The sequence below is a fragment of the Arvicanthis niloticus genome, chromosome 18, assembly GCF_011762505.2.
Source record: "Arvicanthis niloticus isolate mArvNil1 chromosome 18, mArvNil1.pat.X, whole genome shotgun sequence".
Lineage (NCBI taxonomy): Eukaryota > Metazoa > Chordata > Mammalia > Rodentia > Muridae > Arvicanthis > Arvicanthis niloticus.
In genome coordinates this window covers 30,745,530-30,761,999 of record NC_047675.1, presented here as the reverse complement: position 1 = coordinate 30,761,999, position 16,470 = coordinate 30,745,530, and the positions used below count along the sequence as shown (strand labels likewise).

Below are 16,470 nucleotides of genomic sequence, written 5' to 3'. Positions count from 1 at the left end.
GTTTATCTCTTTTGCTTATCTGCCCATACGATTGTTGATTTTTCCCTTAGGTGTTTTTTCTTGTGCTTTTTAAGAGTTACTCTATGGTCTATACATGGTTATATATGTTGGTTTTGCTTCTTGCTCTTTTCCCCTTTAAGTTCATTCTTCTTTTCCATTGTCCTTGGTCTCTAGGAGATCTTTCAAAGATATTTTCTGTGATCAAGCATATTAGTTTTTTTGTGTGATATATTATTGTATACTATTTGGAAAGAACTTCTACCCCTTAAGAATATTTTTTGTAATGGATGTACGTGTGTGTGTGTGTGTGTAGAAACTAATCATCTTCTACCATGTGTGTCCTGGGGATCACACTTAGGTTGTCAAGCTTGCTAGCAAGCACCTTTACCAACCTAGCTATCTCCCTGAGCCTTTATAATTTCATTTAACATTTTAAAAATATTTGGTTCATTTTTACTTTACTGTTGTGAAACTGTCATATGGCTACATTATTTTTCCCACATAGCTTCTCAGGTATCCCAATATCATTTATTAAGTAAATAATTTTTCCCTAATGTAGATTTCTTTTATTATAAGTATTATCAAAGTTTTTATATTAAGGAAATGTAAGGCATATTATAAGGAAATGATTGTATTGAAATTATTTACTTGCTATTTCTTACATTGTAGGAGAGACAACAAAATGGGAGTGAACAATCTAAGGAGACGGCCCAGCCTATGAGAGTAAACATACAGACCAATTTGAAACGTCTCTGTGCAGACAGTATTGGGGGTTCCAGAGCAGAAGATAAGGATGCAAACCAGTCTAGACAGCTTCACAGCCATCAGCCCAGTGGAACCATGTCTAAAGCTTGTGCAAATGAATACCAACTGAAGACTCTTAAAAAGAACACAAATCCAGTTAGTCCTTTCTATAGGGAGAAAGGGCAGAATAAGGTTTCACATAAAACCACTCCAAGCTGTGCTCAAAACTTAAACGAAGAAAAAACTTTTGACCAAAAGGATTCTGTTTCTCCATCAAGGTATAGTTTAATGATTACAATGCTTATTTATTTATTGTGTGCCATGGTGTTAGGCACTGTGGATACAGGAATGATTAAACATGGCATTGAGAGGATCCTAAAGTAGGGATTCCTTTTGTTTCCTTTTTTTTAAATGTATTTATCCTTTTATAATTTTATCCATATAAAATGTACTTTATCATATTTTCCCTTCAGAATATTCTTATTCCTCTCCTCCTGCCAATTCCTTCCTTCTAATAAGTCCCCTTCCTGCTTCCATGGCTTTAGTGCTAGGTGCCTGTGTGTGCCTGGCTGCCTTTAATTAGTGTTGCTTGTCAGGAGCATAGATGTGAGAGGAGAAAAATTGAGACAGGATCTTTTACATCCCAAGCTGCTGTGTAGCTGAGGATGACCTTGAAATTTTGATCTTTCTACCTTTATCTCCCAAGTGCGGGATAACCATACCTAGTTTGCAGTGCTAGGGATTGAACCCAGGATCTGCTGATGTTGGGTAGTTCTCTACCAACTGAGCTGTATATCCCCAGCTCTAAAGTTAAAAAAAAAAAAATGACTGATGAGTTTGGAAGAGGGGTATAGATGTTAGTTTATCAAAGACTTTGCATGGTTCTGAGGTTTTGGGGTTTAATTTACTGGATATGGGGAACCACTAATGACTTTTGCTTTTTCTTTTTTTGAAACAAGATCTCATGAATCACAAATACAAAAAAAAAAAAAAAAAAAAAAAACTTTCAACTACCTGTATAGTCCAGGATGACTTTGAACTTACACTGTGTGTACTACTACCCCACCCCACTCCCCCAGTTTAAAATGGTGCTGGTGATATTAAAACCAGGGCTACATACATGTTAGGCAAACATTCTGCCAATTGATTTACATCCTAAGCTCCTGAAGACTTTAAATTGAGTGAAATACTTGTGCTAGATAGTTTTATATCAACTTGATACAAGCTAAAGTCATTTGAATGGAGGAAACCTCAATTAAGGAAATACCTTCATAAGATCAGGTTATATGAAAGCCTGTAGGGCATTTTCTTCATTAGGGATTGATGGGGGAGGGTCTAGCCCATTGTGGGTGTTGCTATCCCTGAGCTGATGGTTCTGGATTCTATAAGAAAGCAGGCTGAGCAAGCAATGTGAAGCAAGCCAGTATCAGCACCCCTCCATGACCTCTGCATCAACTTCTGCTTCCAGTTACTTGCCCTGTTTCAGTTCCTATCCTGATTTCCTTCAGTGATGGGCTACAACATGGAAGTTTAAGCCAAATAAGCCCTGGTCTCCTCAACTTGCTTTTCAGTCACAGTGTTTCATCACAGCAATAAAAACCCTGACCTGGCCCACGTGGGTCAATGGTGTCTGCAAGAAAGAGAGAGTGGGAATAGAGACAAGACAGGGTCAAGTCCCCTTTATTGAAAGGAAATCATGGGTATATAAGCACAAGCAGGGGAGTGCAGCTAGAGACACTTTACCACGTGTGCCTTGCAGCTGTGGACACTAAAAACAAGATATATTTGAGAAAAACAAGATGTTTATCAGAGTGTGCTCAGTTGTTGTAGACTGTTGAAAAACAAGTCTCTTGTCAGAGTATATGGCCCAAAATGGCTGCAAAGATAATAGCTGCTTTCTGCTAGGACTTGTCCCCCTTTTTAATTTTTTCAAAAGGGAAGGCTGGGAAAACTTATGGAAACCATGCCTGTCTTAGGCCAGAAGTCCCTAGCTTCCCTTTCCTGTCTTTGAATATTAACAGCCATTTGGTTGAGCTCTTGTCTTAGGATGATGAGGCCTCCCAGTTAGGGAGAGGGGTCTTGAGGTGTTCTCTTACTCATCATTGACTATATGGCTTAGCACGTAAGTTAAGGGTTAAGTTAGTCTCGATGACAGAGGTTTTAGAGTCCCCTATTTCCAGCCTGTGATAATGGACCTATATGGGTTTCATTTGAATAGCATCTATCTGTTGTTGTACAAAAGCCATCAGTTTGTTGAACAGTATGAACCTGAGAGACAAGAGACTTAACAATGCCTGAATGGTCAGTATAAAAACACTTTTTTTAAGGGCAGCACACAATTCCCCCTGTTGGAGAAGTAAAAGGTCTAAGCTTTGTACCCACAAATTTTGAATAGAAGAAATTATACCAATGAGACCCTTGAATTTGCATCAAAATTTTGTACCATCTAAGAAATTATAACTTCATCTTAGTAACAGTTATACAGATTTCTACCAATAGCTTATGGCTATGTAATCAATTTTAGCTCTTCCTCCCTGTTCCAACAAAACCATTACTTTTCCCTAGAAAGAAAGCCTAATATTAACCACCTTAGTCCCCAAGCCCAGGGAATTGGGGCACCGACTCTTCATTAATGTCTTCAAGCTGAATATAGGTGTTGAGCTATTAGAAGAGGGGTGGGGGAAGGGTAAATTGATAAGCTATCCAGCTGGAAGTCCAGGACATCAGTAGTTGCAGGTGACAAGGAGATCCATTCACCAAGGCTGTGTATTCTGTAATATACAAATCTCAAAACAAATTTTAGTATCAAGAAAATTTTTTGATTCTCTGGAATCTAGTCTTCTGGAGGCCTACTTCTGTCATGTCTGATCCATAATATTCTGGAAAATATAACTACTACCTTTTCTGAAAACACATAGAAAAAACTTTTTTCCAAAATCAGAATATTCTTGAACCAGTAACCAGAAAAACCTTTACATTGACCTTTTATCCAGAGGAAAAATAGAACAACACAGCTCAGAATCACACCCATTTTGAAAGTTAAATCAATCTAATACAACCGATTAACACTATCTTTCTGTTCGGCTCTCTGCCTAGAGCAGCCTTCTTCTATTTATTTGTTTGGCTCTCTTGACTCAGAGCAGCCTGCAATTTACTTCTCTTGTCTTTAAAGCCTTTTTGTATCTGTTCCTGCTGACGTATTTCTTGCCTCATTTTCGTTACTATGACTTACTGGTCTTGAAGTGGCAAGTTCCCGTGGTGATCACCTTTGTTTCTCTTTTGAATTTTTGGTCAACTCTTCTTCCAGTAACCTCCCTCACTAGGTCTCTCGTTCTTGCTGGGCACCAGTTGACCTGGCCCATACAGGTCAGTCAGTGGGGTCTGCAAAAGAGAGAGAGTGGGGTTGGAGGGGTAAGAGACGAAACAAATGGAGACAAGACAGGGTGTCTGATCAAGTCCCCTTTATTGAAAGGAAATCATGGGTATATAAGCACAAGCAGGGGAGTGCAGCTGGAGACACTTTACCATGTGTGCCTTGCAGCTGTGGACACTAAACAAAACAAGATATATCTGAGAAAAACAAGATGTTTATCAGAGTGTGATCAGCTGTTGTAAGCTGTTGAAAAACAGGTCTCTACACAAAGAAACCCTGTCTCAAAAAAAGAAAAAAGAAAAAGAAAAACAAGTCTCTTGTCAGGGTATATGGCCCGAGATGGCTGCAAAGATGATAGCTGCTTTCTGCTAGGAGTTGGCCCCCAACAAAACTCTAAGACAACAATCAAATTTGAATCTTAGAAACTATGCTTACAAAAGAAAACTTAAACTAAGTCCCTATATTTGAAGTAACATTGCAAGCATTGAAACTGTCAGCAACATTGCAAATACTCATTTGGAAATTTACTGTGGTGAAGGGAGTAGAGTGTAATGAAAGTCAATTTGGGTTTGCTTTTGTTTGTGTTTTCGAGACAGGGTTTCTCTGTGTAGCCCTGCCTGCCCTGGAATTCTGTATAGACCAGAAACTCAGAGATCCTTTGACTCTGCCTCCCAGGTGCTGGGATTAAAGGTGTGCACCACCATCCTGCTGGGTTTCTTTCAGTTCCCCCAGTACTGTTTCCAGTACTGCCCTTTGCCCTACAAAGGTAGCAAGTAGCATGCAGACATGCAGCTTTCCTTCTTAAACCTTTGCTTGTATTTGTCTGATGACTGCTGTACTTAAGGTCTGATTGCAGGATACACTAAATATCAGGCAGGTGGAGTACATTGTCACTTCTTTCTTCCTTTGCAAGACTTTTTTTCTTCAAGTTCAAGGACAATTTTATTAGAGTTTGAGAGGAAAACTGACTAAGCAAGTTGTAAATCTCAGCAGCTGCCAGGATGAGAGATGGAGAAGAGGAAGAGGGGAAGCTATGTGTTTTTGAGTTAGGGGCTACAAAAGCTGGCATTTGGAGCAAATAGGGTTAACTGGAGCTTTGTGGTGAAAGAGGAGGAGGATGTCAAGGAAAGAGGAAAAGTCCAGAGTGTGTCAGGAGAAGCATGCTTAGACTTTTGACCATTGTCAAAAAAAAAAAAAAAAAAAGCCAAAGGAAAATTTACACTTTTATCAGAATTCAGAAAATTAGGAGGCTTAGGAGTGTGGCATGGGAGCTCTGTCTTCAAGACCATTCTCAGGATTCTCAGGGTAATTTTAACCTACTTCTCATGGGTAGGAGACTGCAAAATGCTCAGATGTGTTTGGGGACAGCATTCTTGCTCCAAGGCTTATACACACACACACACACACACACACACACTTGTATTGGCCCTGTTTTTATTAGAGGCAGAAAGATTAAAAAAAATTCAAAGTCACCCTCTAATACAGAGCAAGTTTAAGGCTAGTCTGGGATACAGAAGACTGTTTAAAAAAATAAACATTTTAAAAGGAGCCCTGTGTACTGGCTGGTTTTGTTGTGTCAACTTGACACACAAAGTTATCACAGAGAAAGGAGCCACCCTTGAGGAAATGCCTTCATGAGGTCCAGCTGTAAGGCATTTTCTCAATTAGTAATCAAGGGGGGAGGGCCCATTGTGGGTGGTGCCATCCCTGGGCTGGTAGTCCTGGGTTCTATAAGAAAGCAAGCTGAGCAAGCCAGGGGAAGCAATCTAGTAAGCAGCACCCCTCCATGGCCTCTGCATCAGCTCCTGCTTCCTGACCTGCTTGAGTTCCAGTCCTGATTTTCTTTGGTGATGAACAGCAATGTGGAAGTGTAAGCTCAACAAACACTTTCTTCCCCAACTTACTTCTTGGTCATGATGTTTGTACAGGAATAGAAGCCCTGACTAAGACACCCTCTCTGTTAGTGTTTTTACAATATTTCTCATCTGTCTTCTTTTGCTCTCTGGAGTCTTGTTTTCTATGACTATTGTAGACCCTACTTTGGCCAGGTTTGTTATAATGACAGGTCAGCCTTCTGTCATTATAACAAAATGCCTGAGGCAATTAACTTTTAAAGGGAAAAGTTTTCTTTTTTTCCATGCTTCTGAAAGTTAAAGTCTGAAATGGTGGGATAGGTACCCTTTGTTTGGGGGTCTCTAACAATGGAAGCACAGTATGACAGGTACATCTGTTGGAGCAAATCATCCACCTCATGATCCAAGAAACAGAAGAAATGGGACAAGCTAGAGTCACAGTCTCCTTCAAGGGTGTATACCTGGTGACCTTAAGACCTTCTACAAGGCCCCACCTCCTAAAGATCTCACAATCTCCCAGTAGTACCCAGGGCTTGAAAAATGGGCTTTTCAGGGACATTTGACATTGAGATTATAGCAATAAGTTTTTTTGGATCCAGCTCTATCAGACATTGAGAATCACAGTACTATTTAACATTTCCCCCATACCACAGAATCTTGACTTCTAGTAATGTAGTATTTGTTTTCTTTTAGTGACCATGTCCTTAAACATCTGACTCATACTGTCAAAGAGAGAAAGCAGCAGGTACCTGAAATAGGTATGATTTAAACTGTTTGATTGATCGATTATTTCTAAGGAACTAGGTAGTGGATGGCTAAAACTCAAATGTAAATTGGTACATCTGCCTTATATAACTCTGGTACACACACCTTTAGTACCACTGCCTCATATCCAGAATCTTTCTCTTTAGATGTAGTACTGAGAGAAAATGCATGAAAATCTGAGACTTAATAAATTTCAGAACCTTTTCATTAAACAAAATCTTATGTTTTGGATTTTTTTCAGATCCATTTACATTGTGCTTAGACATAATAGATAATGAAGTTGGTTTTCAAGTAACTGACAGCTGTTCCAGAATGTTAAAACGTGGGTGCTCAGGTAAATATTTTTTATTTATAATAATTTTATAATTGAATCTGTATCTGCTTTTAGTTAACTATAACACTTCTGCCTTAATTTCATCTCCTTTGAATAAATGACAATGTGAATTTTGAATGAAAGCATTCAACTTAATGTTCTCTATTTTGTATTAGGCCATGCCCACATGAGTAAATGCAACTAGTATGTCTATTGTTTATTGTTTTGTTTTTATCATAACACCATCTATAACTTTAAATGTGCAAAACAAGCCAGGCAGTGGTGGCGCACGCCTTTAATTCCAGCACTTTGGGAGGCAGAGGCAGGTGGACTTCTGAGTTCAAGGCCAGCCTGGTCTACAGAGTGAGTTCCGGGACAGCCAGGGCTACACAGAGAAACCCTGTCTCGATAAACAAAAAAACCAAAAAACAAAAAACATAAATAAATGTGCAAGACAAATATATTTTCAGAGAATAGAGAAATATTTACTCTGTATTATGCTCTAAACAGCTATTAAGTATACTATATATAGTTTTATATTTACAGTTTATTAATATTTGTAGTGTGCCATGCCACATTACTGACTTTTTCTATAAGGTCTCGTTGCACTGACCCCAGCCTTTCTCTTCACAACCTACCATTTCTTCATTTTCTTTTTTTTTTAGTTGGATATTATATTTACGTTTCAGATTTTATCCCCTTACCCTGTTCCTCCCACCACTCAGGAACCTCCTATTTCATCCGCCCTCTTCCTGCTTCTATGAGGATGTGGCCCCACCTACCCCCCACTCCCACCTCCCCACCCTCAAATTCCCCCCAACTCAGTGTTCAGCCTTCATGGAACCAAGGATCTCCTCTCCCACCTATGCCCGACAAGGCCATCCTCCCCTACATATACAGATGGAATCATGGGTCCCTCCCTATGTGCTCCCAGGCCGGTGGTTGAGACCCTGGGGAGCTCTGGTTGGTTGGTATTGTTGCTCTCCTCATGAGGCCACCAACCCTTTCAGTTCCTTCAGTCTTCTCTCTAACTTCTCCATTGGGAAACCCTTGATCAGATCAGTGGTTAGCTGTGAGCATCTACCTCTGAATATGTCAGACTCTGGCAGACCTCTAAGGAGACAGCTATATCAGGCTCTTATCAGTATGCACTTCCTGACATCCACATCAGTGTCTACCTTTGGTGGCTGCTCATGGGATGGATACCCAGGTGGAATGGTCTCCAGATGGCCCCTCCTTCAATTTCTGTCCCATACTTTGTCTCCATATTTGCTCCCTTGAGTATTTTGTTACTCTAAGTAGGACCAAGGCGTCCACACTTGGTCTTCCTTTTTCATGAGCTTCATATGGTCTGTGAGTTGAATCTTGGCTATTTCAAGATTTTTGGGCTAATATCCACTTATCAGTGAGTAAATACCATGTGTGTTCTTTTGTGATTGGGTTACCTCACTCAGGATATTTTCTAGTTCCATGCATTTACCTAAGAATTTCTCGAATTCATTATTTTTAATAGCTGACTAATACTCCATTGTGTAAATGTACCACGTTTTTTGTATCCATTCCTCTGTTGAAGGACATCTGGGTTCTTTCCAGCTTCTGCCTATTATAAATAAGGCTGCTATGAACATAGTGGAGCATATGTCCTTGTTATATGTTGGAGCATCTTCTGGGTATATGCCCAGGAGTGGTATAGCTGGGTCCTCAGGTAATGCTATGTCCAGTTTTCTGAGGAACCACAGACTGATTTCCAGAGTGGTTGCACCAGCTTGCAATCCCACCAACAATGGAGGAATGTTCCTCTTTCTCCACATCCTCGCCAGCATCTGCTATCACCTGAGTTTTTGATCTTAGCCATTCTGACTGGTGTGAGGTGGTATCTCAGGGTTGTTTTGATTTGCATTTCCCTGATGACTAAGGGTGTTGAGCATTTCTTAAGATGCTTCTCGGCCATTCGAGTTTCCTCAGTTGAGAATTCTTTGTTTAGCTCTGTACCCCATTTTTAATAGGGCTATTTGGTTGCCTGGAGTCTAATTTCTTGAGTTCTTTGTATATATTGGATATTAGCCCTCTATCAGATGTAGGATTGGTAATCATCTTTTCCCAATCTGTTGGTTGCCGTTTTGTCTTACTGTCGGTGTCCTTTGCCTTACAGAAGTTTTGCAGTTTGATGAGGTCCCATTTGTCGATTCTTGATCTTAGAGCATAAGCCATTGATGTTCTGTTCAGGAACTTTTCCCCTGTGCCTAGGTATTCGAGGGTCTTCCCCAACTTCTCTTCTATTAGTTTCAGTGAATCTGGCTTTATGTGAAGGTCTTCTATCCATTTGGACTTGAGCTTTGTACAAGGGGATAAGAATAGATTGATTTCCATTCTTCTACATGCTGACCTTCAGTTGAGCCAGCACCATTTGTTGAAAATGCTGTCCTTTTTCCACTGGATGGTTTTAGCTCCTTTGTCAAAGATCAAGTGACTATAGGTGTGGGGGTTCATTTCTGGATCTTCAATTCTATTCCATTGATTTTCCTGCCTGTCTCTGTACCACGACCGTGAAGTTTTTATCACTACTGCTCTGTAGTACAGTTTGAGGTCAAGGATGGTGATTCCCCCAGAGGTTCTTTTATTGTTGAGAATAGTTCTCACTATCCTGGGTTTTTTGTTATTCCAAATGAATTTGCAAATGGCTCTTTCTATCTCTATGAAGAATTGATTTGGAATTTTGATGGGGATTGCATTGAATCTGTAGATTGCTTTTGGCAAGATGGCCATTTTTACTAAATCCTGTCAATCTAGGAGCATGGGAGATCTTTCCATCTTCTGAGATCTTCTTCAATTTCTTTCTTCAGAGACTTGAAGTTCTTGTCATACAGATCTTTCATTTGCTTGGTTAGATTCACTCTAAGATATTTTATATTATTTGTGACTATTGTGAAGAGTGTGATTTCCCTAATTTCTTTCTCAGCCTGTTTATCCTTTGAGTAGAGGAAGGCTACCGGTTTGTTTGATTTTATATCCAGCCACTTTGCTGAAGTTGTATATCAGGTTTAGGAGTTCTCTGGTGGAAATTTTAGGGTCACTTAAGTATACTATTATATCATCTGCAAATAGTGAAATTTTGATTTCTTCCTTTCCTATCTGTATCCCTTGACTTCCTTTTGTTGTCTACTTGCTCTGGCTAGGACTTCCAGTACTATATTGAATAGGTAGGGTGAGAGTGGGCAGCCTTGTCTAGTCCCTGATCTTAGTGGGGTTGCTTCAAGTTTCTCTCCATTTAGTTTGATTTTGGCTACTGGCTTGCTATATATTGCTTTTACTATGTTTAGATATGGGCCTTGAATTCCTGATCTTTCCAAGACTTTTAATATGAAGGGATGTTGAATTTTGTCAAATGCTTTCTCAGCATCTAATGAGATGATCATGTGTTTTCTTTGAGTTTATTTATGTAGTGGATTACATTGATGGATTTCTGAATATTGAACCATCCCTGCATTCCTGGGATAAAGCCTACTTGATCATGATGGATGATTGTTTTGATGTGTTGTTGGATTTGGTTTTCAAGAATTTTATTGAGTATTTTTGTATCAATATTCATAAGAGAGATTGGTCTGTAGTTCTCTTTCTTTGTTGGGTCTTTGTGAGGTTTAGGTATGAGTGTAATTGTAGCTTCATAGAATAAATTGGGTAGTGTTCCTTCTGTTTCTATTCTGTGGAATAGTTTGAAGAGAATTGGTATTAGGTCTTCCTTGAAGGTCTGATAGAATTCTGCACTAAAACCATCTGGTCCCGGACTTTTTTTGGTGGGGAGACTTTTAATGACTGCTTCTATTTCTTTAGGGGTTATGGGACTGTTTAGATGGTTTATCTGTTCCTGACTTAATTTTGGTACCTGTTATCTGTCTAGAAAATTGTCCATTTCATCCAGATTTTCCAATTTTGTTGAGTATAGGCCTTTGTAGTAGGATCTGATGGTTTCTTTTAATTTCCTCAGTTTCTGTTGTTATGTCTCCCTTTTCAGTTCTGATTTTATTAATTTGAATACTGTCTCTGTGCCCTTTGGTTAGTCTGGCTAAGGGTTTATCTATCTTGTTGATTTTCTCAAAGAACAAGCTCCTAGTTTTTTATATTAAATTTACTTTTTCACTTTATATAAGAAATTAGCTCCCCTCTCTTCCCAGTACCCCCTCACACAGGTCCTTTACCCCCATTGTACCCTCCCCTTCTCTTTTGTGAAGGGGGAGCCCCTTATGAATGTTAGCCCCCATACACATTAACACACACACAAGTCACTGCAGGAATAGGTGCTTCCTCTTCCACTGAGACCAGACAAGGTGGACATAGAGGGGGATGGGATCCAACAGGCAGGCAACAGACTCAGGGACAGTCCCTGTTCTAGTTCTTGCGGGACCTGCATGAAAACCAAGCTGCTCATACACTACATATGTGCAGGAGCCTAGGTCCAGCCTGTGCTCACTCTTTGGTTGATGATACAGGCTCTGGGAACCCCCAAGAGTCCAAGTTAGTTGACTCTGTTGGTCTTCCTGTGGAGTCTCTGTACTCTTCTGGTTCCCCAGTCCTTCTCCCAACTCTTCCATAAGACTCCCCGAGTTCCATCTGTTTGGCTGTTGGTCTCTGCATCTCTTTCCATTGGCTGCTGGGTGGTGCCTCTCAAAGGACAGTTATATTAGGCTATATTATATATTAGTTATATGTCTGCAAGCATAGAGAGTATCATTAATAGTATCAGGGATTGGTTCTTGCCTATGAGCTCAATTTGGGGCAGTCATTGATTGGCCATTCCCTCTATCTCTGCTCTATTTTTATCCCTGCACTTCTTATAGGCAGAACACATGTTAGGTTGAAGGTCTTGTAGGTAGGTTACTGTCCTTAGCCTCCACTGGGAGTCCTGCCTGGCTAGAGGGAGTAGCCACTTCCAGATCCATATCCCTCACTGCCAGGAGTCGCAGTTAGAGTCCTCCTCATATAGCCCCTGGGACCTCCACCCATCCCAGGTTTCTAGCACATCCTAGAGATTGGTCCCCTGCCCCCCACCACTGATTTCCCTTCTCTCTCCCCTGCTCTCCCTACATCTGATCTCTCATTGCCCTGATCCCCTCCCCATCCATTCTCTCACCCAGTTCCCTTCTTCCATTGACCTCCAATATCTATTTCATTTCCTCTTCTGAGAAAGATTGAACCATCCTTCCTTGGGCCCTCCTTGTTATTTGGCTCCATTGAGTCTATTGATTATAGCATGGTTATCCTGTACTTTATGGCTAATATCTACTTATCAGTGAGTACATACCATGTCCTTTTGGGTATGGATTATCTCACTCAGGGTGATATTTTCTAGTTCTATTCATTTGCTAGTGAAATTCATGATAGCCTTGTTTTTTAATAGCTGAGTAGTATTCCTTGTTTAAATTAACCACATTTTCTTTGTCCATTTTCAGTTGAAGGACATCTGGATTGTTTCCAGTTTCTGGCTATTACAGATAAGGCTGCTATGAACATAGTCCTTGTGGGATGGTGGAACATTTTTTTGGGTATATGCCCAGAAGTGGTATAGCTAGGTTTTAAGGTAAAACTATTCCCAGTTTTCTGAGAAACCAACAAAGTGATTTCCAGAATGGTTGTACAAGTTTGCATTCCCACTAGCAATAAAGGCATGTTCTTCTTGCTCCACAACCTCACCAGTGTGTGCTGTCCTTTGAGGTTTGTATCTTAGCCATTATAGACTTAAGGTGGAATCTCAAAGTCATTTTGATTTATCTTTCCCTGATGACTAAGGACATTGAACATTTCTTTAGGTGCTTCTCAGCCATTTGAGATTTCTCTGTTGAGAATTCTCTGTTTAGCTCTGTACCCCATTTTAAAATTAGGTTATTTGGTTTGTTGGTGTCTAACTTCTTGAGTTCTTTGTGTATTTTGGATATTAGCCCTTTGTTCAATGTAGGGCTAGTGAAGATATTTTCCTAATCTGTAGACTGCCATTTTGTCCTATTGACAGTGTCCTGTGCCTTGCAGAAGATTTTCAGTTTCATGATGTCCCATTTATCAATTGTTGATCTTAGAGCCTAAGTCATTGGTGTTCTGTTCAGGAAATCGTCTTCTATGCCAATGCATTCAAGGCTTATTTCCTACTTTCTCTTCTATTAAATTTTGTGTGTCTGGTTTTATGTTGAGGTCTTTGATACACTTGGACTTGAGTTTTGTGCAAAGTGATGAGTTTAGATCTATTTGAATTCTTCCACTTGCAGACATCCATTAAACCAGCACTATTTGTTGAAGATGCTTTCTTTTTTTCCATTGTATGTTCTTGTGTTCTTTGTCAGAAATCAAGTGTTCATAAATTGTGTTTATTTCTGGGTATTCAATTTGATTCCATTGAACAACCTATCTGTTAACAATACCATGTAGTTTTTATTACTATTGCTCTGTAGTACAGCTTGAAGTCAGGGATAGTTGTGCCTCCAAAAGTTCTTTTATTGTTCAAGATTGTTTTAGCTATCCTGGGTTTTTTTTTTTTTCCACAGGAAATTGAGAATTGTTCTTTCAAGATCTGTAAAGAATTTTGTTGGAATTTTGATAGGGATTGCATTGCTTTTGATAAGATGGCCATTTTCATTCTGTTAATTCTACCAATTCATGAGCATGGGAGATCTTTTCATTTTCTAATATCTTCCTCAGTTTTTTTTTTTTTTTCAGAGACTTGAAGTTCTTGTCATAGAGGTCTTTTGTTTGCTTGGTTAGAGTTACACCAAGATATTTTATGTTATTTTTGGCTTTTGTGAAGGGTTTTGTCTCTCTAACTTCTTTCTGAGCCCATTTATCATGTGTATAGAGGAGCACTGATGATTTTTTTTTTAAGTTAATTTTGTATCTAGCTACTTTGTTGAAAATGTTTATCAGCTGTAGGAATTTTCTAGGAGAACTTTTGGGGTCACTTATGTATACTATCATATCCTCTGAGAATAGCAATTCTTTGACTTCTTCCTTTTCAATTCGTTTCCCCTTGATTTCCTTTTGTTGTCTAATTGCTCTGGCTAGAACTGCAAGATTCATAAAGAAGAGATACAGAAAAATTAGACAGCCTTGTCTTGTCCCAGATTTTAGTAGAATTTATTTAAGTTTCTCTCTATTTAGTTTGATGTTGCCAATTGGCTTGCTGTATATTGCTGTTATTGTGTTTAGGTATGTGCCTTGTATCACTGAGCTTTCCAAGAATTTGAACATGAAGGGGTGTTAGATTTTTGTCAAGGCTTTTTCAGCATCTAATGAGATGATCATGTGGGTTTTTCCTTTCCATTTGTTTATATAGTGGATTACATTGATGGATTTTTTTTCATATATTGAACCACCCCTGCATCCCTGGGATGAATCCTACTTAATCATGGTAAATGATGTCTTTGATGTACTCTTGGATTCATTCAATTTGTTAGTATTTTATTGAATATTTTTGCATCAGTGTTCATAAGGGAAATTGGTCTGAAATTCTCTTTTTTGTTGAGTCTTTGTGTGGTTTTGGTGTCAGGGTGACTGTGGCCTCATAGAATGAGTTTGGCAATATTCTGTTTCTATTTTGTGGAATAGTTTGAGGAATATTGACATTAGATCTACTTTGAAAGTCTGGTAGAATTTTGTGCTACATCGATCTGACCCAGGGTTTTTGTTGTTGTTGTTTGTTTGTTTTGGTTGGGAGACTTTTAATGACCAGTTCTATTTCCTTAGGGGTTATGGGACTGTTCAGATAGTTTACCTGATCTTGAGTTAACTTTGGTAATTGGTATTTATCTAGAAAATTATCCATTTCAGTTAGATTTGCCAGTTTTGTAAAGTGATACCTAATGATTCAGTGAGACCTAATTTCCTCAGTGAGTACATTGTTAATGTCTCCTTTTTCATTTCTGATTTTGTTACTTTGGGCACTGTCTCTGTCCCTTTTTGGGTTGGCTAAGGGTTTAATCTATCTTGTTGATTTTCTCAAAGAACCAGCTCTTGGATTTGTTCTTTGTTTCTCTAATTGATTGGTTTCAGCCCTGAGTTTCCTGCTGTCTACTCCTGGATGTGTTTTATTCTTTTTTCCCCACCCCTAAGGCCTTCAGATGTACTTTTAATTCAATAGTGTGAGAAGTCTCCAGTTTCTTTATGAGGGCATTTAGTGCTATGAACTTTCCTCTTAGCACTGCTTTTATAGTGTCCCATATGGTTAGGTATATTGTGCCGTCGTTTTCATTGAATTCTAGAAAGTCTTCAATTTCTTTATTTCCTCCCTGACCCAGTGATTGTTGACTACAATGTTTTTCTGTTCCCATGAGTATGTAGGCTTTCTGTTGTTTCTGTTGTTGTTGAAGTCCAGCTTTAATCCATAATGATCTGATAAGATGCATGGTGTTATTTCAATCTTCTTGTACCTGTTGAGGCTTGCTTTTATTTCCAATTATATGATCAGTTTCAGAAAAGGTTCCTGTCTCGAAAAACAAAAAACAAACAAACAAACAAAAAAGATCCCAGAATCAGAAAAGGTTCCATGAGATGCGAAAAGAAGGTATACTTGTTTGTTTTGGGGTGAAATATTTTATAGATGTCTGTTAGGTCTGTAAAACCCAAATGAAAAGGACCTCACCGATCCGTGGAGAACTGCAGACGCACCCCAAATCATTCACGAGAAACACAACTTGATGCAAATTGCAAGAGGTTTACTGGCTAGCCAGGGCTGTCTTTCCTTCAAGCCCGCGCAGGGGCAGCGGAATTCAGCAAAAGAACAAAAGAAGTTTACAGCTTTTAAGGGGGCATCTACAAACCAGGTGGGGGTGGAGTTAGGGAAGAGGGAAGGCTGAGAGTGGAGTTAGGGAAGGGGGAAGGAGGGAGAACAGGTCACTAGGTCATGGATACATTTGATCTCAAATTCCTAAGATGCATGGTGTGTCACTTTATAATTGGCTATTTCGAAGTAGTTTCACACTATATATCATGAGCTCCAGTTCAAGGGGGTCAGGCTTATCTCAAACTTTTAGCATCCTGGCACCAACTGTCTCAGGGCTGCTAGTTCAAAGCCCGGCCAAGCTAATCTCGGGCCCATAGCATCCTGACACCATGAATCTTAAGGTTTGTTTAGTTAGGGCCATCTGTTCAAATGGTCAGCTAATTTCCTGGGACTGAGGCGACACAGTGTTTGACTTACAGGTTTTTATGTCTTTGCTTTTAAAAGTAGGGTTCAGGGAATCAACTTATGATTTTTCTATCTTTCATTCCCCAATTTTTTTTCTTTTATGTAAGTTTCTAATCTTAGAATCTTAATTCGTAGTATCACTAGATTCATCTGCAAGCCCCGGTGACGTATAGACTGATATTGTTGTCTGAGTATCAATATTTGTACTGTGTTCACCCTTTCTCTGAGAAAAGCTACAGATTGATCTAGGAAGCAG

At 39.4% G+C, this 16,470-nt stretch overlaps 1 protein-coding gene across 5 annotated transcripts in view; it reads left to right on the top strand.

Moving 5' to 3' along the window:
- The window catches only part of Terb1 (telomere repeat binding bouquet formation protein 1), a 79,973-nt gene that overhangs the window by 41,461 nt on the left and 22,042 nt on the right, over positions 1-16,470 (top strand). For all 5 annotated transcript variants that reach the window (XM_076915715.1, XM_076915719.1, XM_076915716.1 and 2 more), the window contains 3 exons: positions 670-1,022; positions 6,664-6,728; positions 6,977-7,069. In XM_076915715.1, coding sequence (XP_076771830.1) covers positions 670-1,022; positions 6,664-6,728; positions 6,977-7,069 — 511 coding nt within the window. The remainder of the gene's footprint in view (positions 1-669; positions 1,023-6,663; positions 6,729-6,976; positions 7,070-16,470) is intronic.